General features: G+C 35.2%; 3 protein-coding genes across 3 annotated transcripts in view; 2 read left to right on the forward strand and 1 right to left on the reverse strand.

The window, feature by feature from the left end:
• LOC112053868 (sterol O-acyltransferase 2) overlaps nucleotides 1-10960 on the forward strand; it is a 32398-nt gene extending 21438 nt beyond the window's left edge. Inside the window, exons 6-10 of the mRNA XM_024093456.2 lie at nucleotides 2248-2377; nucleotides 3603-3749; nucleotides 6307-6444; nucleotides 8348-8525; nucleotides 8902-10960. Of these exons, the coding sequence (XP_023949224.1) occupies nucleotides 2248-2377; nucleotides 3603-3749; nucleotides 6307-6444; nucleotides 8348-8525; nucleotides 8902-9059 (751 nt within the window). The 3' untranslated portion in view covers nucleotides 9060-10960. The remainder of the gene's footprint in view (nucleotides 1-2247; nucleotides 2378-3602; nucleotides 3750-6306; nucleotides 6445-8347; nucleotides 8526-8901) is intronic.
• A 232-nt stretch (nucleotides 10961-11192) lies between these two features.
• On the reverse strand, nucleotides 11193-16694 carry LOC112053866 (syntenin-1). The gene is made up of 4 exons (XM_024093454.2): nucleotides 16153-16694; nucleotides 15280-15608; nucleotides 14738-15001; nucleotides 11193-13917 (listed from the first exon to the last, which is right to left on the reverse strand). The coding sequence occupies exons 1-4, from the start codon at nucleotides 16402-16404 to the stop codon at nucleotides 13869-13871; spliced, it is 894 nt and encodes a 297-aa protein (XP_023949222.1). The 5' UTR covers nucleotides 16405-16694; the 3' UTR covers nucleotides 11193-13868.
• Nucleotides 16695-16964: 270 nt separating this feature from the next.
• Nucleotides 16965-23848, forward strand: LOC112053864 (uncharacterized). Its single transcript, XM_024093453.2, has 6 exons — nucleotides 16965-17156; nucleotides 17850-18043; nucleotides 18413-18523; nucleotides 19149-19268; nucleotides 19350-22792; nucleotides 23668-23848. The coding sequence occupies exons 1-6, from the start codon at nucleotides 17119-17121 to the stop codon at nucleotides 23677-23679; spliced, it is 3918 nt and encodes a 1305-aa protein (XP_023949221.1). The 5' UTR covers nucleotides 16965-17118; the 3' UTR covers nucleotides 23680-23848.
• Nucleotides 23849-25463: the final 1615 nt, after the last annotated feature.

The raw sequence follows: 25463 nt of genomic DNA on the forward strand, positions 1-25463 counted from the left end.
CATCAAACAGTAAATTAATCTTTAATCTGCTATCTCTCTAAACTCCGTAAAGGATTATAAATTCAAATAGATGTTGCAGGAGATCACCAAGTCACTCGTACGTATTTCGAGATCTTCGGAGAAATGGGGCGCGCAGGGAAACTCGCGGAAGGGACGCAACGAGCCGGGATTAGGAATAATCCTCTCGAGCCCTCTGTATTGTCTACAGAGGGGAATTCAACTAAACAGATACCAACTTTTAACTAGAATACAGTACAAAGAACATATCATTGTGGTTTTATACAATCCTCAAGGGAACTAACCAACTAATAATAATGTTTGAGAAATAAACTTTGTTCATATTTGTAAAGAATGTCTACGCAATTTTGTGTTGAGAAGTCAAAATCTCTTGAGAATACGCCCGTGCCGTAGTGAAACGTGCGATGAGAATATTTTCTTTTAAAGTAAAGTAAACGGTTTTTCGCATAGAACTCATCAAAATCGGTATTAGAGACCTACTCTCTTGGGTAAAATTTATTAAGTCCCATTTTCATGTCATGTAATGTCATTTCATTTTACTCAGGCAGTCTTATAGGTATTGGTTGTGAGGAAGATGCGAAATATCTTAGCGCGGTTTCACCCGCGTGGTTTCGGTTCTAGTATGAATAAGGGGATAATATATAGCCTATATCCATTCTCGATAAATGGGCTATCTGACACTAAAAGAATTTTTCAAATCGGACCAGTAGTTCCTGAGATTAACGCGTTCAAACAAACATACAAACTCTTCAGCTTTTAGTAATAGTATAATAGATTCCATGGATTCACCGTGCGGGTGCCGGGTCAATCGTGTGCCGGAGAGAATAACCTCAAGCATATCCCCGGACTTGTGATCGATGGCGTAGGGTTAAGGACGTCCTTGACAGTTAACTAACACTACCCTTCTCTGCTCGTGTTGTTAAAGTCCAATCAGGTGCAGAACCTAGTAACCTTTGATTATGAGATATTTTCTGAAAATTGTTAGAAATAGCGTAGGATAGTACACTAGGTACTTTTGGCTTTTGTCCTGATTGTCTCTAAATCTAATCCAGATGTTGGTGCTACATATACAAAATTTTATCACTATCATGTCACCTATTTGCTAGATATACTAGAACTACGTGTGTTTATAATATATGTACATCAGATTTGAATAATATACCTACTTGTAGGTAGCGAGAAAGACGTACTTTTCCTCACTAGCTCGTCTATCGATTGTATACTAAATTTATGTTACCGTGTGCTTAGAATCACAATCGCTGTTTCTCCTCCTATTTACCGCCGTATCACAGCACTGTGAGGGTTTCGTTTACGCATTTATGTGGCACGTGATCAATTTACAAGAAGCACTTTGTTTAGTCGGTTCTAATGCGTACCGCTAATGTGAGCAATACCTTTCCGGTGATCGAGTTTCCAGTGTTTCCTAATACCTACTGATACCTATCGTACCTACCTTATTTTTCGAAACACCGGGTTTGTTCTAAACTGTTTTCAATGTTGTTTTTTTTTTTTAATGAAACAGAACAGGTACAAGAATACTTACAATAAGGAACTTAAGCTAAGTTATCCCACATGACATGCCCACGTGAAATGGCTAAAAATACAAAATCACGGAAGCACAGGACATAGGACAAATGCTTAAAATACTAAGCTTTTTCGAAGCTAGCGCTTGAAAGCGGTTTCCCAGCGAGAAACAACTCGGGTGAAATGGAAAATCTCGAGCTAGTGCCTAACTCCATTGCATTCGGCCATTATAGTCGCGATGCAGAATCGTCTGAGTTTACTTTTTACTGCAAAATCATTAATGCTTAATCATAATTGGATACGTAAGACCACAGAAGACGATCAAGAAAATTTTACCTTTTTCATCTATCATTTTTCATTCATTCATCATTAATCATAATAAACTTAATATAATAACATAACATAATAACCGTAAGGGTTATTTTAAATACTTACTAGCGGACGCCCGCGACTTCGTCCGCCCTTAGATCTCTTTAATCCGGCCGTATCGCAAAATCCGTTCTTAGTGGATACCTACTAACTATAAACTACCTCCCTGCCAAATTTCAGCTTTGTACATCAAGCGGTTTTCGACCTTTCGCACTTACCTATACTCGTGCATATAAATTAAGATTTATATAGTGATATTATTATTATTATTGATCCATCGAAATTATGGCGCTATAATGGTGTATTAGCTAACTTTATCTTTATTTACACTTTCAGAACAAAGAAGATACGATGGGGCGTTGTGGTGTTCCACTTCTTGGAAGTGACGGCTATTATATTTTACAACAGCTTCCTGTGGGAACGTTTTATTTTACCATACTGGTCTGATTACGGCAAAGAAGCTCAGGTAAGCAATTCAAAATAAGTTTACTTTAACACACTTTTAATCAATATGTACTTTTTGTCCCGGAAAAATCAGTGATTCCCGCACTATTTACGAAAACCTGAGTTTCGTCTTCTAGTAAGTTGTAATAATGACGCTTTAATTGTTAGTAATAGTAAAATAATGAACTCCTGCATCCTACCTACTTTAACTTATGGCTGCAAGACTTGAAAATTAACCAAGAAGGCAAAAACAATGATAGGCACTTGCCAATGAGCTATGGAACCAAGCATAACTAATATCGAAAAAATCCGTCACTCCATTATCAGACAAAAAAGAAAAATAATCCAATTTAAGGTTAGGTTAAAGCGCACTTAAAGCCAATTATAAATGGGACGGACATGTCGCTTGACTCATAGATGACTGCTGGACTGTCAGAATATCGAAATGGCCGGGACCTAAAGGATCACGAGGCATAGGCAGACCACGTTATTGGTGGGTCGACGACAAAATGAATTTCACCGGCAAAAACTAGCTACTGAAGGCAAAACCGATCAAAATGGCAGTACCTGAGGGAGGTGTTCACCGCAAAGGGTTATTCTTTTAAATAAAAGTAAAGATATTAAAATTATAACACACTTATAAAATTAAAATACCTAATCAATTCTAAACTATTAAAAAGAAATATTGTTGAAGGCCTCCGTGGCGCAGTGGTATGCGCGGTGGATTTACAAAACGGAGGTCCTGGGTTCGATCCCCGGCTGGGCAGATTGAGATTTTCTTAATTGGTCCAGGTCTAGCTGGTGAGAGGCTTCGGCCGTGGCTAGTTACCACCCTACCGGTAAAGACGTACCGCCAAGCAATTTAGCGTTCCGGTACGATGCCGTGTAGAAACCGAAATGGGTGAGGATTTTCATCCTCCTCCTAACAAGTTAGCCCGCTTCCATCTAAGACTACATCATCACTTACCATCAGGTGAGATTGTAGTCAAGGGCTAACTTGTATAGAATAAAAAAGAAGAAGAAATAAAAGGCTTTTTTATTTTTATTTTATTATTTTATTTTATACGAGTAATTGTAAGAAAAACGTTTTCTATACAACATAAACTGTATCTATTAAACCTATTTTTCGTATGCTCACTGTTTCTTGCTAATTAGAGAGGGAACTATACGAGTCAGATGAAAAAAATAGCTCTACATCAGGCCTAACTAATGTATCATTTAGTGGGTACAATAATTTATTGTTGTAGGTGGAAGCTGGCACTGTAGTGAGGGGAATGTTCGCGTGCGTGCTGCCCGGAGTGATCTCCTTCCTGTGCGGGTTCTATTGCCTCCTGCACGCGTGGCACAACGCCTTCGCTGAGATGCTTACCTTCGGAGATCGTTTGTTTTATGAGGTGATTATGGTCTATGTTTGTACCATTAATTATGTGAGGCAGCGTATCACATGCGACCCTTCATTATAATCATAAGAGTAGCAGAATCATAAGAGTAGCAGAATCTCGCGGTTTCACCCGCGTAGTCCTATTTCCAAGGGACACGTTATTTTATATTTATTCAATACATTTTACATTAATATTCCTGTAATTAAATTATTGATTACATTGCATGGTTATCTACGTGACGTAATTCTAACAACATATGACTATGTTATTTATCTATATAGAGAGCGTTGAAACGTATTTAAAATATATTGGGTAATTTATACTTTTCCGGACACTAGTTGGTAGGTATATGTTTTTGTTTTAAGAGATTATTTATTTACTTGTTTTATATAACGTACTTATCGATACATTTTACATTAATAATCCTATAAATAAATTAAATCTTTCTGTAAATAAATAATTAACTACGTGACGCCATTAACAACATGCTAGAGAAAGATTCTCAAAAATGCTGTTGTATTCGTATCATTATTTTTTCTGACATTTAAAGTACGAAAATTAAAATATAATCTTGAGCATGTTTATCTAATAAATAAATACAGAAGTAAAGATCATACAGAGTGAGTCTTTACATGCAGCGCGGTGAAGGCGGTGAAATCATCAAAAAAACAAACGTCACGCGTATCTTTGAACGTTTTGCATAATTTGTAACAATTACGTAAATTAATATGATAATCAATAATTATCAATAAAAAAGTAGGTACTCCATCTTGTTTCTTTAGTTTTTGTGAACAGTTTTTAAAATATTTAAAGTCGCATCAGTAACTTTCAATATTGTATGAATTCGTTTTTGAATTTTGTATTTGGAGGCTACGACACAGTCGTATTCCGGACGCCCCATCTGCCTATTATTGATTAATCTGTGTTTACAATACAAAAAATTAATCAGCTAGGTAGTTAAAGCCCCGCAGCTCTGTAACCATAAATTATCGTAATTTGTATCGCGCTAGTGCTCCCGCAGGCTAGCTGTTTATTGCTTGCGGTGCAAGTGTTCCAATTTATCAATGTCTACACTAAATGCAAGTTTGGTGCATTCCAGATACTCGACCCACTTAGACCATTTATGTACTTGGTTAGGTACTTATACTGGCCCATACTTAGCTGTACTTAGTATTATAAAGACGTAAAAAATCTCTGGGTCTATACTGACCGATTTTGAAAATTCAATCACCACTATTGTCGTAGGACTATTTTTATTAATACTATTTTGTAACCTTGTAAAATCCTTTTCAATACTAAAATGATTAGCTGTAGAGTAGGTATGTTGTAGATACCATGTAATGGTGTTTGACCTGGTTGAAAATAGCTTATGACGGTTGATAATATACCTACAAAATAATCCCGCTACAATCATCGCATATAGCACAATCCATATATTCTTAGGTTTCTACATGACTCTACCGTGCATATACTTATTTATGCGGTAGGTATATTAAAACATAGAATAAGCATAGTGACACGGAACGATAGTACCTACCTAAGAAGTAAAATCCACAATCATCATCAAACCAAAACAAGACATTGTTCAAATCATTATTACTCATGGAACTCGTAGAGGGAATTCATTATTGTATATTCTGAAAGGTTTTAGCTTCACTTATACCAAAGTAGATATTATTTAAAACATTTCCTCCCGTGGCGTGGGTTTAGAGTGCAAAGTGGCCAACACATTACTTATTCAACATTAGTTATAGCTTTTATGGCAACCTTCATAAATACTGCTTTAGTAGGTTCCGTTGCTAACCTAGGCGGCAAAGGATCATAAGACCCTGGGTTCGGTCACGTATGTAATTCTTTTTGAGTAAGTTTATGGTTGGTGAGCCGTGATAGTCCAGTGGATATGACCTCTGCCTACGTTTCCGGAAGATGTGGATTCGAATCCAGTGCGGGGCATGTACCTCTAACTTTATGATTTTTCTTAATTCTCTGAGTGTGTGAAGTCTGCCAATCCGACGACGACGATTATGGTTGGTTGGGTTTTTCTTCTTCAAAAATCTCAGTGGTAAAAATAAAAAGGTTGTGGTGTTACAATATTGCATCTCGCAGAGCACATAACTATCATTAACATTAGACAGTGATTTTAGTCCGCCGATCTGCATTGCAGTGGCATGGTGAATGTTAGCTCCAAATCTCCAGCTAACGGAGATGGCTTTTTTGAAGAATATGTGTATTAGGAGTGGGTACGACAATAGATCAACGGGGTGGTAGTTCGATCGCCACCCCGTTGATCTATCGTCGTACCCATCGGTGATGAGTTAGACCGCTTCACCTTTGACCTATGGCGACTTCCTTTCTAAAGAAGAAAGTGGGCAGTAGGCTACTAAAAAATGGGCTTTTGAGATGATGTAAATGTCGGTCGGTCCCACGAAGCCCTGTTCAATAAAAGGTAACACTTATAGTACCGCGAACCCCCTGCCGTCGAAAGGCGAACCCCTAGGGGTTCGCGTACCCCACTTTCAGAAACCCTGATGTAAATGATGAAAAAAAGTCTTGGAAATAATCATTTCAGGATTGGTGGACGACGTCAAGATTTTCAAGTTACTATCGAGCGTGGAATCGCATAGTGCACGCTTGGCTCAGGGACCACATCTACCGACCGCTTGCTCCGCGGGCCGGACGAGCTGTTTCCACGCTGTTGGTGTTTTTAGTAAGTTTCATTTTTAGGTACAAAATATTACCTATTTATGTAAAAGATTGTACATCATAATGTATATAACTAGGAACCACGCAAGTAGAAGTAGTACCTACGTACCTACCCCCTTTGTAAATACAAAATAGACTTTCCCGACAAATTACATTTTCCATAACAACGACACCATTTAAAATCCAATTAAGTTAGGTAGTTATCTATGAACCGTTTCCAGATTTTCCTGTGTAGATAGGTAAATAACTAACCTACTTATTTAAAAGCAATAAACGAAATTTTCTTCAGTGGAAATAAATATCTTCCTACGCATTTATTTAGCTACGTAATTTGGGTTCACGTTACCTACCTAATGAGTAATTAACAAACCTACCCAACTAATAGCAATAAGAAAATCTATACAGCTCTCGAAAACTTATTTTGCCACCGCCGCCACCCCCCCCAACCTCGTTAATATAAATGTGAGTGGTTGAGGCTTACAGCTACATCCCCGATACCAACGCTAATTGTAGATCTAGACGCCCAAATAACGTCCTTTACGATTCTGACGATGACATAACACGACAATGCTTCCCAGGCAACACGAACACTAGCTACACAGCGTCTTCGCCGGCGAACACGAGGTCCCTGATATCTGACGTCACCCAGACGTGGGCTTTTTAACTCACGATCTCGGGGGCGCCCGAACTGATACACTCAGGCCAAAACACCCTTCCCGAACGGCCCTCTAAGTTGAGGTCCGAGTCTCAGAGGAGACGCCCTTAGAGAGTCGTTCCGCCCATCTACTCTGCTTCTGCCTTCGGGCCCCATCAGGCGATGCTTCTACGCTCGCCCAAACCCCCTGGTGACGCCGCTGAGGTCCCTTAAGGAGCCTACGGCACTTACACAATCAGAAAAAAATAAAACCTACCTATGGATACGATGGATACTACGTAGCTATAACTATAGAAGGTAGGTAGCCACTACATCCCAAAGACATACAATAAGTATGTTCTACTTTGTTAATCATCTAATTGAGTCGACCCACGCAGCTTCCTATTTATATTAACGAGGTCAGTCAAACAACATTAGGTAGGTAAGTTTATTGTTTTTGTTAGAAGAAAGGTTTATTGTATTAGGCAATTGTTTTCAAGTAAAGTTTTTTCTTAACCGTTCGGTATCGAAAAGAGAATCGAAAAGAATTTTAAATTCCATTATTTCAAGTAGGCTCAGTTAAGCAGTTTTGAAATGTCAGATGACTATTTGTAAAGATTCTACCACCGGTTCGGAAGGCAGGTTCTGCTGAGAACAAGAAACTCAACAGTTGCTCTTTTGAAAAATCATAGAGTACCTATTATCATTTACAATTGATAACAACATTACATTTTCTCGTAGCTTTACTTCCTGTGTGAAGGCAATAGACTAGCGTCGCGTAGTTTTAGTTCCCGGAGATAAATTGAGCCTATAATACTCGCTGATAATGCAAAATTTCATTAGTGGAATAATTTTGAAATTCGGTTTAATGATTTAGGCGTGAAAGCGTAACACACAGAAAAACAAACTCACGTTCGCGTTAATAATAAGTGTTACGAAACATCGTGACTTACGCTCCGCAATAGCAGATTTTCGGTATCAACGGTACGTAGTAACGCGGCGACATGCGGGCATCAGCGCTTCAGCCTTCACACAGGTACCTTTTGACGGCTTCAGTGGCGCAGTGTATGCGCCAGACAGAGGTCCTGGTTCCCCGGCTGGGCTGATTGAGATTTCCTTAATTGGTCCAGGTCTGGCTGGTGGGAGGCAGCTACCTACCGGCAAAGACGTACCGCCAAGTGATTTAGCGATCTGGTACGATGTCGTGTAGAAACGTTATGTAGGTACCTATACATAAAAGTTTTAGAGGGAAATGTATTTTTGTATGTTCAAGATATCGTCAGCTGCACACGAGGTGATACTATCACTGTCGTTCGGGTTCTTCTACCCCGTGCTCATGGTCGAGTTCGGCGTGTTCGGGCTGCTGATGCTGCCGCTGACTGCCAACAGCGGCCGCCGGTTCCCCAACACTTCGAATCTTTTGATGTGGTTGTCGTTCTTCATTGGAAACGGTAAGCCCAACTATTCATTTTGCTATACCTACTAGGTATGTTAACTATGCTAACTATGGGTTAAACTCATTAGAAGGCTCAAAGTCACTCAGCGAGCGATGGAGCGAGCTATGCTTGGAGTTTCTCTGCGTGATCGAACCAAAGTCACTGATATAGCTCAGCGAGTCGCGAAGCTGAAGTGGCAATGAGCAGGCCACATTGTTCGAAGAGCCGATGGACGTTGAGGTCCCAGGGTGCTAGAAGGTCGACCCCCCACTAGGTGGACCGAAGATGGTTGAGCCGCTAGATCAGAAATTTCGCCATTGGCTTACGTCACAGAATACATATGTACAGGTATACTAAGCTCTTCCCTAATTATGATTTTTATTTGTTCCAGGTCTTCTATGGAGTTTGTATTCGATGGAGTATTTTTCAAGACAAAATTGCCCCATCTCCGAACACGATAGCTTTTTCGTACCGAAGTCATGGTCTTGTCCTGAAATTGTGTTGAAACCCAATTGGACGTTTCAAAATCCATTCGACATCATTTACTGATATTTAATGATAACAACCATGATTATTTAAGTAGGTATCAGCGCAGACTGAGCGAGATACTCCTCTGGAGTCCTACTTGAACTTTGAAGACTATTTACTCAGTAGTCAAGAAGATAGCTAGCGAAAGGTATAAAGATATACTTATTAGATTTACGTCATCATCATCATTAACAGCCAACTGACCAGACGTCCACAGCTGGACATAAGCCTCTTCATCATCATCATCATATCAGCCGATGGACGTCCACTGATGGACATAGGCCGTTTGTAGGGACTTCCAAACATCACGATACTGAGCCACCTGCATCCAGCAAATTCCTGCGACTTGCTTGATGTCGTCAGTCCACCTGGTGGGGAGTCGACCAACACTGCGCTTACCAGTGCGTTGTCGCCCTAACTAACAGATACTCCTAACATAGCTCGTTCCATCGCCCGCTGTGTGACTCTGAGCTTTCTTATGAGGCCCATAGATAGCGACCAAGTCTCGGAACCATGGGTCATCACTGGCAACACCACTGTTCGAGGACTTTTGTCTTCAGGCACTGAGGAATATCGGATATAAGCCTCATAAGCCTCATGTCCTCGGTCCACCAACATCCATCGGTTCTTCGCAGCAACCAGCATCGCGATTCGCTAATCTACGTCAGTGACTTTGGTTCTTCTGCGGATCTCCGTATTTCTGATTCGATCTCGCAGAGATCTGCGCTCCATCACCCGCAGAGTGACTTTAAGCCTTCCGCAACTTGAAATATTTTTCCTATAACGTGTGCTAAATCCAAATTGCCTTGTTAGATAGGTACTTATTTCTTTAGTATGTAGGTACTAAGTACCCGTTCTATTTATTACCCGTGCTAATGACGTACAGTTTTCATTTTAACTGAACAGTCGAACTGTTCAGACAAATCGTACGTACCTACGTAGTGTCCGTCAGTTTTAACTGACTGTCATATTTAATGATTTTCATTGAAATTTATATTAGATATAACTGTACAGTCAAAACCGCACGTATGTAGCACGGGTTAATGTATATTTGTATAATCAAACCAAATTGTTTAATGATCAAAGGGAAAAATAATATTATTTATATTTTGCCTTCTCGCAAATTTTTCGCTCGGTCTGCGCTTAGGTACCTTGATTATAAATAGCAAAATGTACCTACCTATGACTAAATGTGATGGCTAAGTGAAGAATTGTTTTCTCCTTTTGAATCTAACATTGAATTTAAAGATTAGTTAGTCACAGATGTGTTACATACCTTACCTATTGGTACGAGTAAGTTAACGTTTCCATATAATATATTAGATAGTTATCTAATCATAATTTAATAGACAGATACAGATACTAAATAGTAAATACCGTCATTATATTTTTTCATACAAAAATGTCTTTATCCTGTTGCTAAGTAGTTACTTCCGTATCCGTAGTAATGACGATGCTGAAGTCAGTTAGTAACGCGCTAATGACTAAGCTCCAATCGACTAATTAACTCATACCCCTGACTGGTTTGTCCGGCGGGTAGATATCTACGAGTACAAACGAAGCCAGAAGCCAAAGGTAAAACAAACAATGAGAAGGCAACCGACAAACTCCACTAATCTTATTGTCAGCCTGAACCAATAAAACGTTATTTTTTCTGGTAGGTATCATGACGTTAACTTTTAACGAAATTATGTACAATATCCATTTAAGGAAATAAACATTATGGAATGAAATTGATGACTACTATAGATCTTTAATTTTTTGTCAATTCGCCTACAATATTCGATTACCTATAATAGTTCATAAAATTATCATAAAGTAGGTATAATTTGATTGATTGATTTAGATTACCTATTATATTATTTACTACAAATATAATGTAATCATTTTATTTATACTTTTAATAAAAAAACTGTTTCAAACATGCATTTTATTTAAGTATCCTAGACTTAAATCACCAGGCAAATTTTAAAAACACTCCGATTGTTTTAAAAATTTGCCTGGTGATTCCTGGTGATGTATTCCTAAAGTTATAATGCAAATATAGCAGTGAATATTAAGTTACCACCATTTGTACCGACTCGTAAATCTATGGTTACCACCACCTTCTATCGGTCCTATTTCATTATGAAAATTATAAAAAAAACAACAAAGCAAATTGTAATAAAAATTTATTTTTCCATTAATATAAAAATCTTATCATGGCATAACTATAATTATATAACCACCTCAGAAAGCACTTTCTAGCGACTGTCTGTGGCGGCCAACAAGCGAATACAAACGAGCACATTAATCAACAACTTCCCTTCAGCTCGAATATTGGCAATTATTTCATTAGGTATTAATTTTAATTTGACCACTTTCATATATTTCATAAATCTATTTAATATTTTATATTGAATTTTATGGACACAGAAAACTTCTAAATATTACAATATAATGTGATTGTTTGCTATGAATCATACTTAAATAAAACTTACAAAAAACGTTTCTCTAAAGTATAGCGTTACTATAATATAAATGGCATATCTGTGCTAAATTACTTATACAGGAAGAAAATTTTTTTAGTGCGGATATTTTTATATTTTGTACATAAACAAAATTTAATGATCACGTATTTTTTCTTTTTTTTTTAACTCAAAAATAACAAAATTATCGTTAGCTAAAGTTATTTACTTTTGAACAGAATTTTAGGGTCACCCTTGTGCGTTTATTTTATTTTCGTTTGATACCTAAAGGACGTCACCAGATCACTTTTAAGCTGAATATATCTTGTTTAGTAATAATATGTACATTATTTTGTTATTTTAGAGACATAAATTAAAAAAAAAATTACATAAAATGTATCGAACTGTTTGTAGATTTATATTCTATTAATGATACAGAACCACGAAAAAAAATATCCGCACTAAAGACCGAATCACCCTGTATAGAATATAATCTCTTAAAGCTCTAAATGTAGACTTCAATATCATATCTATCTGTAATTCAATTAGCATAATTGTCTTGTCCATTCTAGACTAATTAAGCAAGCTAAGCAATAAACCGATAGATAAGTCAATTAAAGACACTGAATTATATAAGATGAGGCAGAAATAAATTACAATGTAAAAAAAATTGTTCATATTGACGATAAAAAAAAATATTAGATCATGGACTGAATTCCAAATAAATCGTTAAGTAAATGAAACGTAAATATGTAGATGCTAGGAATCTTTAAACAACACTTTAGCTTATGAACGTTAAACTAGGTATGGTATTATACGCGGAATGTAACATTTTATGTAATGTGACGTTTAACATTCTTAGGCTGTACTAAACTAAATCCCCAAACTAATATGTTATCCATATATTAGAAGGCATCTAATTTAGAAGACAAAATTTTATATGAAATTTGAACAAATTTAATGCCATTGTTTAAAAAGTCCATTTATATCAAAACATTTTAAAGTATAAACTTTGGCTGATTTTAACATGTTGTTTTTTGTTTCAAGATTTTAAATGCACTATTCTAACGTATATAACTTAAAAGCAACAATAAATTTGGCATATTTGGAATCTCATGATTAATAAAAGGAAACTAAAATAATTCGGTATTTTCGTTGATCATTAATCGCAATACAACAGGAAGTTTTGGCAACTTTAGAAAACATCAGTTTCTAATAGCAGTCATTAAAACAGTACAAAAAGTCGAAGCTGGTGCTAAGTTGTCCATAAATCCAACTGGCTTGAATTTTTTTTTCCAGGTAACATTATGAAAAATGTGTACTGGCATATGTTTGCCAGTATTTTATGGGATTAGCACAACAAAATTAGCACCAAATTGTCAAGAAAAGTACACATAATATAAATAAGATATCACTACAAGGTCCAAACGAAATATAATTTTGAAAATAAAAACGAACAAAAATTGTATCTTCACAGCCTTACTGATAACTATTTAAAATTAATACATATTTGAACATACTGATAGACTATTACAAGTTGTACCTATGTATTTTTCATACCAACTTGAATGTGGACTGTTTCATAAACATATTATAATAATGTAATATAACTATTATACACAGATTAAAGAATAATAGGCAGATAGAGCGTACGGAACACGGCAGGGATGCAGGCATTCCAAATACAAATTCTAAAACGAGTCAGTACGACACGGAGCGTCGCATCAGTAATTTTCAATATTATTCAAGAAAAATATTGTCTTATGTTTTTAAATATTTTAAAAACTTCACAAAAACTAAAAAATAAGATGGGGTATTTTTATAGGTATTAATTATTGATTTATTAGTTTATTATGATAATTGATATGTATAATTTACGTGATTGTTATTAGTGTTAAATATTGAAATACAAATTATGAAAAAAGTTTGTATAAATGCAGATGTTAAGGAGAAGTGTGACGTTTGTTTTTTTACAGATTTCACCGGCCTCACCGCGCTGCTTGTATAGACTCATTCTGTATCATTCTTTATTCTGTGCTATTATATTATAATTTTTATATAGAATATTGAAATTTTATACTTTATTGAGAATTTAAAAATGAAATTTGAAATTGGGAGGGAAAATGGCAACTTTGTATAAAATTCCAAGGGTCAGGACTTCCTATATAGATGAGGTCAACTAGTATATTCATAAATTGAAAAGTTATTATTACATAGAAAAGGTAATTTTATAAATCAATTGACCATAGAAAACTTCTAAATGATAAATATTTAGTGCTGTGTTGTTATAAAACTATATAAATTCGTGCATTTGTGAAAATACAATTTCAATAATTTGACTTCAAAAGTGATAAATCTTATTATCATCTGAAAACCAACCATTTTACACAGCAGGTGTGCGGTCCAGTTCTTTGAACAGTGAGCTCGACATCCTGCAAATAAAAAAATTATGACATAAGGAAATGCACTGACAATAAATATATGTAAAATAATAAATTGAATTAGGTGTATTTTAGTTATATTTTCTAGTTTAGACACCATGAATATATGGCACTCTTAATTTAGTTTGGAACAAATATCTTAAGCCCTATTTACTTAATAACATACAATATTACAAAGATGTGTTATAACTGGGAGCTCCTAGTTGACTCCCAGCTTGGTTTGTTTGTTGAAGAAGTTGATCTTTAATAAAAATTAATTCAAAGGCACACAAGCATAATATTTGGCACCAAAACAAAACTAATTCTGTGACATTATTAATATCATAAAGAACCTTATCAACACACCAGATACAAATACCTACATCCTAGATATAATAGCTGTAGCAATAATACTCACACAGTATGAGTCATAGATATTGAATGTGACACACCAAAAAACCCAACTATACAACATATAATAATTTAATGAATTTATGATATGTGTATTATTAGTTTACAACCTTGCCTGGGTGATTGAATTTCGAATTCCACTGTGTCTCATAAGTATATCAACAACTTTCATATTTAACATCATTTAAGTAATAAAATTATGCTAGTATTTTCTCAGCTAGGCTAGCCAAAAACTACTAGAAAATGTGGAGTTTGGATAAACTTTATACTTCAATTTTTTAACCATTCCTCATGAAAACAGAAAAAAGTACAGTAAATATTACTGTTTCTGTAAGATACAATAGCTTTAAACACATGTGAAATTACATACAATAGCTAGTTTATTATGATAACAAAGATAGAATTGCAGTTGCATACTTACTTGCTTATCATATGTTTGTAAATATATTGTGGAATAATGGTTATGTTTACGACAGATGGGCTGCCATCAATCACCTTCGATATCTCCTTATCTTTCATGCCCACTACATTGATTGTGTTTATTTCCAGTATTTGATGGTCGGTCAGCAAACCATTCCTTGCTGCAGATGAATCTTTTACCAATCCACAAATGTTGCCATCTTTGAATTGGAATCCAACATGTCCAAGGGAGTCTTTGTGCAGAGTAACAGTCCTCTCGAAAGGCCTACAAATACATCAGTATGTTGATTTATTATAAAAAAAATAGGTAGGTATATTAGTAAAAAAGAGAAAATCATATGAACCTAATAAGTAATAATAATCCAGATCAATGTCAATAAATAACTCCAAAATGAAACAAACTTAACAAAACTTTACCGAGCATTTTTATATGCAAGTCAAATCTCTTTTGATAAACCAATTTATTATAATCATTTAATTTTAGTATGATAGAGATATTACTTATATTAATACAAAGATTTATAGTGATTTAAAAAAGATTACCTATCACGAACAGCCATAGAGATTCCATTAGTAGGCGCTTTCTTCAAGATTGCATGGCACTGGTCCATGGTCATTCCAGCCATTGTAACATTGTTGATCTCCAAGATTTGGTCTCCAAATCTCAGTCCAGCCAATGCTGCAGGGCTTCCCGCCGCAACATAGCACACAAACACTCCATTATTGACTGAGTGAAGCCTCAGACCACACTTTCCATCCCTATCTTTGCAAAGTATGATTTGCCTGATCCCATTGGTGACAGTTGCTTTTAGTAGACTTGGGGACTGAGAAGAGATGGGTGCTATCATACTAACTGCACCAGAAGGTTGTACCTTAAGAAACAAAAAGTATTTATTAGAATACAGTGAGGTGCATAAGAATTTTAGCTAGGGTAAGCATTATACATGCAAAATTTATATGGAAAATTCCATTTCCAATTAAAAGTTAGTCTTAGTAGTAATAGGTATATGCTACTATTAGAATTGAAAACAAGTAAATATAGCAAGCTAATTTTCAAAAATAAATAGATTTATTTTCTGATTTATAAAATTTGTTCTCACATCCTATTAATAAGGTTAGGTCTCAGTTATTAAGAACCCAAGAATCACACATAGCATTGCAAACACTAGTTAGTAGGATACAAATTATATATTTATATTTGTAAGTAATTAACAGTGAAATTCTTGACATTGTGGGGGTGTCCCCAAGGGATAGTTTACCCACTGAGTGTCGAATTGAAACTCTATGTATTGGAGAATTCGACACTCAGAGGGTGAAGGGTCCCTGCAACTATGAATTTCACTGTTAGTTTGTAGTGACCAGACAATTTGTAGAGCTGTATCAAGATTTCTAGGTATATAGACTAAGAAAACTTACGGTTTGTATCTGATATTCTGGCATATTGAGAGCAATAACATCCTGTGATAGCTCCAACCCCATATAGTCTCCGAGCGCAGGGTACATATGTCTAGCAGCGGCAGCAGCGCTGGTAGCTGCGGGCGCGGTTGCAGCTGGACCAGCTATTGACGGGTAAGACGAGTTGTACGGAGGTGGTGCTTGGTGTTGAGCCATTTGAGCTCGGATCATGGTGTCCACCTTCATGTCTTCCAGCGAGGGATACAGCGACATGTTTGCTTTGTTAATATGGCGCAAGATACACTTTACTTTACACTGACTTCCTTATAGATACCTAGTTACCTTCAAAACTTAATTTTCTTTAAAGAAAATACAACAAAGCCTCGCCCTCAAAACGAAATAGAAGGAAGGAAGGAAACACTTGACAATTGTTAAAGTACAGAACACAATTTTACAATAGGCACGAGCAGGAAAGACGCAGTGTATACTTCAATATTTAGGTATTCCTATTCTGAGTGACGTTTCATTTGATTTGTCGTTTTGGGAAAAACAATGAGTAATTGATTGATAGGACGAAGTTGCTACCACGACTTTCCAACTTATTAATTAGGTTTAGGTTGTCAATGCATAGTAATAATAAATAATTTATAATGATTCATTTTTTACTTATTTATTTCGTTAAATTAATGGAATTAAATAAAAGTCAAACATTTTCATTTTTACGCAGAAAAAAATTTGTTTCAGAACGACATTGGAGATCGGTCATAAACAATCTAAACATTAGCCGTTTGTTATCTTTGTTCTTTGATTCATTCATTCATGCATTCAGTCTTGTCAATGTCAAAATTCAAATGTCAAAATAATTATCCAATAAAATCTTGAAAGTTGTGTTTATACATTGTAAATAAATCTAAAATTTAACTTAAATCACAATTAGGCTAGCTTTAACTTTTTTCGACATAGGTAATATTTGAAAGCCTTGGTAGAATGGAACCAGGCCCTATAATTAAACAACGTACGCCAAGGTAAGCAGATTATCAAATTTGTACATTCTCAGAACCTCTCAGAACATGCCTATTTTGTACATACGATAAATTACAGATATTTTATTTTGTTTATTAACTTTTAAGTCAGACGTAGAGTTTATCAAATAAGCCATATATACATAATACATAAATATACCAATAAATCATAATATTATCCGTGGCTCAGAGAGTATATTAGGGCGAAGGTCCGCTGGTCCAGGTTATTTATCATTAACATCTATTGATTGTTAGTGAGAATTGTGAGAGCCGTAATAGCCCAGTGGATATGACCTCTGCCTCTGATTCCAGAGGGTGTGGGTTGGAATCCGGTCAGGACCATGCACCTCCCACTTTTCAGTTGTATGCATTTTAAGAAATTAAATATCACGTGTCTCCAACAGTGAAGGAATATCGTGAGGAAACCTGCATATCTGAGAAAGGCTTGAGCTTTTGACCTGACCTTTCTTGAGAATGTTCTTGGTCTTCCACTTCCAACATTTTCACCCTCGCTTTGTATTTCCTGTATTTTAGTCTCCTTTCATTCATATTCTCTAAATGCCCAAAATGAGTATTACAAAAGCAATTACACCATTTACACCACCATTACCCATTTTAAAAGAAATTGAGGTGCATTATAGTTTCATGAATATTGTAAGTATAACATATTTAGAAGTATCTGTGCACAAATTTCAGCCGATGCAGAGAATGGGAGCGTCAACGGCGTATAAAATTTAATGACGCCATATCAAAACTTGGAGAAATTGTAAAATCTATAAACAAGGCCAACAATGATGAAGAGGCAGATAATGTGCAATATCCAAAAATTGAAATAGTACAAAAAGCTATAATATGTCTAACAAACTGTTTACAAGAGAAGACCCGGCTAAGTAAGTAGCATGACATAATATTACTGTAAGATTATGGTATTGCAGAAGAGCACTTCATACACCACATACACAATATTCATGTATTTAACAAACATACTTACCCACACACAAATTTTTGCCTTTAAAATTGTGTTTTATGTAATTGTTAGATAAACAAACCACTAATTACCAAAAATATAATTTAGAAATTTTAAAAAGAAACAATTGTAACTTGATCTTTGTCGCCTTTTCTGAATAAGAATAATACTTCCATACTGCTAATGCTGATAAAGATCAATAGATTGTTGGATTTAACAAGAAACTGTTCATCATTAACATAAAATTTAGCAAATTACATTAAATAACTTGAAAATTTGTTTACATTTACAGAAGCAGATATACTAGCCTTAGAAGTAAAATTAGAAGCCATAGAGAAACAAAAAAGTAACATGAAGGATGTTTCAATACAAGTTACTCTTGGTATTAGTAAGAAATCTCAAAGTAAGTAACTTACATTTTGTAACTCAACATATTCAGATTGCTTTGATGAAAACTTTCAATGCAATTTTAAAAATAGGTACAGTTTCATTATTTTACACAACAACTGTACTTGTTTTTGAAAATTAAGGGAATTGAATTTATATATATTGGAAATTACAATAAAGGTGTAAATTTTTTTTGTTTGTTTTTCAATTAATGACATGTTAGCTCTTGACTGCAATCTTACATGACGTTAAGTGACAATGCAGTCTAAGATGAAAGGGCTTACTTAGAACTTATTCTATACTTAATCACTTGGCGGTACATCTTTTCGGGTAGGATTATAACAAGCCACAACCAATGCCTACCACCTGACCTGGGCCAATTTAGAAATTATAAAATCCTAAAGTGATCTGAGCTGGTAATCGAACCCAGAACCTCTATTTTGAGAACCACAGTGCTACCAGCTACTGCTACAGAGATGTAATCAAATAAAAATTCTTCCAGACAAAAGAAACTAACTACCAAAATTAAATTTATTAGTCTTGTTTGCTTCACTTTTGGACATTTTTGTGGTAATTTATGTTTTAAACTTTATCTGTTAAAATAGCACAAATGAAAATTATATGACTTCTTTTTTCTGCAGGTGCAAAATGTGTAAAATATATTATGCAGCAAAATCCAAAACCAGAAAGAAAAATTAAAATAGTTAATAAATGTCCACCAAAGTTGCCAAAGCTATTGCCAATAACAAATATCAAAAAAGGTAAAGCTGTTTATGTTCAATTATTACATAATATGTTTACAACTTGTTTTATTGTTAAACAATGATTGCTTTTTTTTTCAGAAAATACTATAGTTATGTTACCAGCTACACCCTACATATTCCCACATAGACCTGTTTTGTTCCCTCAAGCTCCAACAATTGTCCTGGTTGATACAAATCTTCAACAACTTAACAAACCAACAACTATTCCTATTATTAATAGAAATAATAATGATATCACAAAAACAACAACAGTCAATGTACTACCAATCTCTGCATACTCTCATCCTTTGTCAGCTAAAATGAAGAAAAATAATGCTAGATCTAGGAATAATACAACTCGAAAGAATGTGAAAAAGGGTAAATTGTTAGGGTCAGTTGATAAAAAAGAGGAACATAAAAAAGATATTGAAGCAATAACAAGTAAAGAATCAAATAAAAATGATGATAAGACTTCTAATGATAAGAAAGCAACCACATCTGACGCAACTATTGAAACAAGCAAAGAAAATTTAGCCGTCGACAAACCAAAAGATTCAGAGATTGAGAAATTAACTACTGATCATACACTTACTGCTACAAATAAAATTAATGCTATACCTGCAAATAATGATTCTGACACAAATACTGAAAACAGTGTCACAGAATCATCGAAATGCTCAGAAACTATAATTAGTAAAACAAGTACAGATAAAAACGCAGCATTACCGAGTTACACTACTGCAACTGAAAAACCTGAAAACTCTGTTATAATTCAAGAAGCTAGTACCAATAGTACTAAAATTCCACCTGACAAAGATGTTACAGAAAATGAATACAAAAATAAAGAAAGCAAGATGCAAACTATTATGGATTCTTCAATTTGCGAAAATGTTGTGGATGGTGGTAATGCACGTTTGGAATTAGCAGAAGAGCTCTTAGCGGCTTCACCAACTGCAGCATTCCTGATGTCATTTCCTTTAGTTAGTGGGAATAGAGCTGACAGTCCCGCTGAAGAGGTTCCTACTACTACTACTACTAGTAGTACTAACAATAAAGAAAGTAATCGTCGAAATGAGACACCTTCACAACAAATCTCTTATTTTGATAAATCTAACACTGATGTAAAACATAAAACATCGAGCAAATCTGACATTGCTACCACTACTACTTCTTCCAATACTGCTGCCCTTAAACCTGCTGAACAGCAAAAATATGAAAATACTAAATCAACAACCGCAAAACCAACTCAAGCACCTACTACAATAACTACCGAAAATCCCTTTTTGAATTTGCCTTTACCTTCAATAATACCATCAAGTTGTACATTAACTGACTCAACATTTGGTTTAGACTTTGACTGTAATGTTACTAAAACTGTCACAAGTCAAACAACAACTTATACAACTAGTAATAATATTTTCTACAAAAGTGATCCTTTTAACACAGTTAAAAGTACCATATATAGCACTAGTAGTATTTCTTCTGGTCATGAGTTTAATAGTTTAGGATTATATCCTTGTGCAATGGAAAATTACTCTAGTAAAAACAAATCTGATTATTCAAATGTTGAAGACAATCTTATGAAAATGAACTCGTCAAGATTAACTTATGATATTGATTTAGGTTGGTCTCACAAAGGTTTAGATTTCGTTAACTGCACAACTGGTGCTAACACATTTCACAAAGATAATATTTTGACAACCGCCGCTACCACATTTTCTACAGCATATAATCCATTTAATCCAGATTTCCATGTGCCTTTAGTGTCAAATTCAAATAAAAAAAATTTGGTAACAACAACAAAACCTAGTACTTTTCCTGAACCAATAACGAGCTTTTATTCTCAAAATACTAATTTGTGGCCAGAAGATGTTTCCTCTATATACACAAATAGTAATGTATCTAGAAATTTTATTCAGAAACAACAAAACTATTTCTCTCCTGAAAATTTACATCCAAATATGAATGTGAAGACTAGCATAACAAAATATGATAACAAAAGTATGTCGGAAAATACTCCTAACACTGTTAAACCTACATCAGTTATAGATCATCATATTGTTGAAAAATATACAAAAAAATCTCCAAATAAAATGCATATAAATTGGATGACATCGGAAGTTAGACCTCTGCAAAATATCTGCAATCAAAATCAAAGCAACATAAAAGAGCCAGTTAAAATCCCTTATTCTCAAATTGACCAAGTTACTAAGAAAGCAGCCAATAATGACAGCAGCTATTTTCCTATCAATATGCATAATTTTCCTACTCAGGCTAACCATGAAGAACTTCAGGTCTGGCCTACTGCTCGACCTGCTGGAACTACAGAGATTAGTATAGAACCACCTCCTATAAACTTGCCTACTTTGGTTGGAGACCTAGCTTTAGGCCCACATGACAAAAAGAAAGCTGAAATTGGAAGTAGGACTTTACCACATACTGACTTACAAAGCTGTGGAAATTTCCTCTCTGTTACTCAGTTGATGAATCGTTCAAGCGATAATATGCCTTCTCGGTCTCATGGACCTATTAATGAAACTCATAAATCCATGTCTTCAAAACATAATGTAAATGAATCCAATAGGAAACCGATGCTCACGCGTTTAGAAACTCACCCACAAATCTGTTATGGCTTTAATGACTCGAAACATGCCAATCCCTACGATAATGTCACGCAATTTTCACAAACAAAGTGCAAATCTAATAATAAACCGGATAAAAATTCCAAAGCACAAAAAAACAATTACTCAGCAGAGGCACTAATACGTGGTGGTACAACGTGCAATCAAAAATTACAAGACAACAATAATACAAAGTTTATGGGCGCTCCACAGAAATATAATGATTTCAATGTCGCACACGACAGTGGGGTAGCTCAGATATCACATTTCCCTTCAATAATTGACTATTCAGATAATAATTATACGGGTCAACAATTTTCAGGCACCACTTTATACAATTCCACTACTAACACAATATCAAATTCATTTTATACAAATTTTATGCCTGGCAGTAGTAATTTGATGGCAGGCAATTATGCGGGTGGTTCTTTTTCGAGCGATTTTGTTGATTATAACCAAGTAGAATGTAACTACACAAACCAGAAGTTTAACGAAATAAAAATGAAAAACAACGCGAATACATTTCAACAAGATAAGGAACCATCTAATTACAAGAGTTCGAGAAGAGATTCTGCTGCAAAACATAAATTGGAATGTTCCAAAAAAGAATCTAGTAAGAAGTACCAAAGCAAAAGACCTAAAGTACCAAATGAAATGGAAGAGTGGAACGATAATCCTTTGCTTTGGCAAAATAAAGCTCAAACCAAAAGACACCAAAACTTGATGACCGAAGAGTTAACATTCTCAAATTATGTTGGAAATCAAATGCCTACACAGTATCAACCTGATTTTTTCAATAGTCATTTAATGCAACCAAGTATACAAAATGTAGGCACAAGTGCTGATCGATCGTTATCAAGCTTGCCAGTAGCTTCACGGGCTAACTTTAACCTCAGCGCTTTGTTTCCGGAAATAACAATGGTGAGTTAAGATCTATTTAGAATTATTAAAATCCGGACGCTCAGAGATTGCGTTACTGACAGGTCGTGATCGAATGGGCAATGTAACTTCGAACTGGCGTACAAGGTTGTTGGACTGCGTTGTTTCAAGGTTATGCCATCTGCTTGTTTTTGTAGCGATGAGATAGAATAACGAGGCAATTGTAATTGAATATGTTTGTCCCATTTGATCCCGACCTGTCAGAAACGCAATCTCTGAGCGGCCGCACGTTTTGAGAAAACAAAGTTATTTTGATATCACAGACAAATCACACTAACCTGGGATGGGCTATGAAAGTTTGAGTTTAGATTTATTGTAAAAAATCTCAGTCACCTCGACGGAATTTAAAGTCATCGGTCCCGGTGATGATCATTGTCATCTGATAGCCATCGTTACATGTATTATTTTGCCCAACAACCCCCAATGGAGCAGCGTATTAGGTCTAAGTATAAATTTCATAACTTAATTATGTAAGGCTGCCGGTCCACCGGAGCGGAGCAAGGGAGCGTAACGGATTAATGCGGAGTACGGTTGCGTACTGTGTCTGTCCACCGTAGCGGAGCGAGGATGCGGAGCGGAGTTGCAGACTATCTTAAATAAATAAATGTTAAATTTAATTTATTTAACCCCGCTCTGTTTCCCGCTCCGCTTATGGGTTTTATATGAATATTTAAACTAGCTCTCAAGTCCCTGTCCACTTAAGAGGAGCGGAGATTTTGTGCAATCCATATTGGTTAATCTCTCCGTTCTGCCTCGCTACACTTTGGTGGACTGGCAGCCTAAGGAGGCCGTAGAAATGGCTGATAGTTCTGAGTGGTCAAGTAACGCCTGATTTAATATTTTTTTTATTGTTTCAGAAGGTGCAATGACATTAGGTTACGGCGATTTATGAATGAAGTATACGCGTTACGCAACTGTGATTAAGTGAATAATGTTATTTATAATATGATTATAGTATAACTATTATAGTAGATAGTTAATGAAATTTTACACATATAAGCCTATTTATTGTAATAAATGTTTGGTTATATAAAATAATTTTTATTGCAAAAAAACACCTCCATTTAGCTGTAGGTATACTACACGGCTAGTAGTTTTATTTATACTTTTTTGGGTATAGTACCTACGATAAAATTTTTACTGCGTTTCGTTGTAAAGTATAAAAAAAAAATTATAATAAGAGAAAGATCATCTGTTTTTGAAATAATTTATATCAATAGCCTGAAATAGAGCAGACTAGATTTAGCATTGATATTGTAACCGGAAATAAATACGAAAACGGATGTCGGAAGTTATATTTCTTTCATTGTTTGTGGTAGGACAAGAAGTTGACATATAAAAGAAAAGAAGGAGAAGAAGGACTTTGGCGGGGTACCTATTTAAACTCAGTAAAGTAAGGCATGGTTTTTATAATCAAGGTTAAGTTATTAATTTATTATATTGTGTTCCATAATAAAAACTAAAATATCATTTCGTACACCTTTCCCCTTATGTTATTTTCGATTTTGACCTCGTGAATTACTGATTTTTTTAATAAGGATTATTTGCTTACTTGGAAAAATAACCAAAACAAACTACCTAGGTAGGTAGATCAAGTTACCTACGTATACCTACTAATTTGCAAGAAATATCCTTGATACCTTGCAAAATGTGGGGTCGACGCTGCGTGAAAGAAGTTCAAACAAATCACATTTTCGCGTTCATAATATTAAGTAAGGATTAGTTCATGACGCATATGTACCTACTTGTAAAAGGAGAAACATATTCGCAATGTAAGCGATTACATGATGTGGTTTGCCTTGACCGATCGCATGCTCATATGTAGTTCATTCATACAGACGTTCTGTTGATAAAAATGCTTACGACAATTGAAATAAATACATGTTATTCCAAATTTTACGTAGAAGAGTATCTAAGTATGTTATTTTGCACAGACTTCAGAGTGATCAGGTATGATAAGGTATGCTATTGCATTTGATAACCTTGGTGGTTCATTCTGTGGCGTGCACTTCATAAATGCAGAATGCACTGCCTACCCTGTGGACTCAGTACCTGTATTGGAGAAAGAATTTTTAATTTTGTATAATTTCTACGTATATCTATACTAATATTATAAATGGGCAGGCTTTAAGCTTCGTTTTATTAAGAGCGGACGCAGGGAAGAAAGAAAGAAAACATAGTAATGTTTTATCTCCGTATTCCTACGTGGATGGGAACCACGCTTAACTTTCTTTTGTACATTTTGCAACTATTTGTGGTATTATATTTTATGTTGGTTGCTGGTTGGTTTATAAAATAAAAAAATATTTAGCCATTGCTGACTGTAGTCCTTACTTCCATTCTAAGTAGGTAAGTTTCCCTGGCTATAGAATCCGTTACAGTCACGCTGTGGTTCTGTAGAACTGACAAAACATTCAGTCACCAAGCGCCTACGGTGTATTCCTACGTGGATAAAAACAACGCTTAACTTTCTTTTGTACATTTTGCAACTATTTGTGGTATTATATTTTATGTTGGTTGCTGGTTAATTTATAAAATAAAAAAATTTTTGGCCATTGCTGACTGTAGTCCTTACTTCCATTCTAAGTAGGTAAGTTTCCCTGGCTATAGAATCCGTTACAGTCACGCTGTGGTTCTGTAGAACTGACAAAAC

Source organism: Bicyclus anynana, chromosome 5, assembly GCF_947172395.1.
Source record: "Bicyclus anynana chromosome 5, ilBicAnyn1.1, whole genome shotgun sequence".
In the NCBI taxonomy this organism is placed as follows: domain Eukaryota; kingdom Metazoa; phylum Arthropoda; class Insecta; order Lepidoptera; family Nymphalidae; genus Bicyclus; species Bicyclus anynana.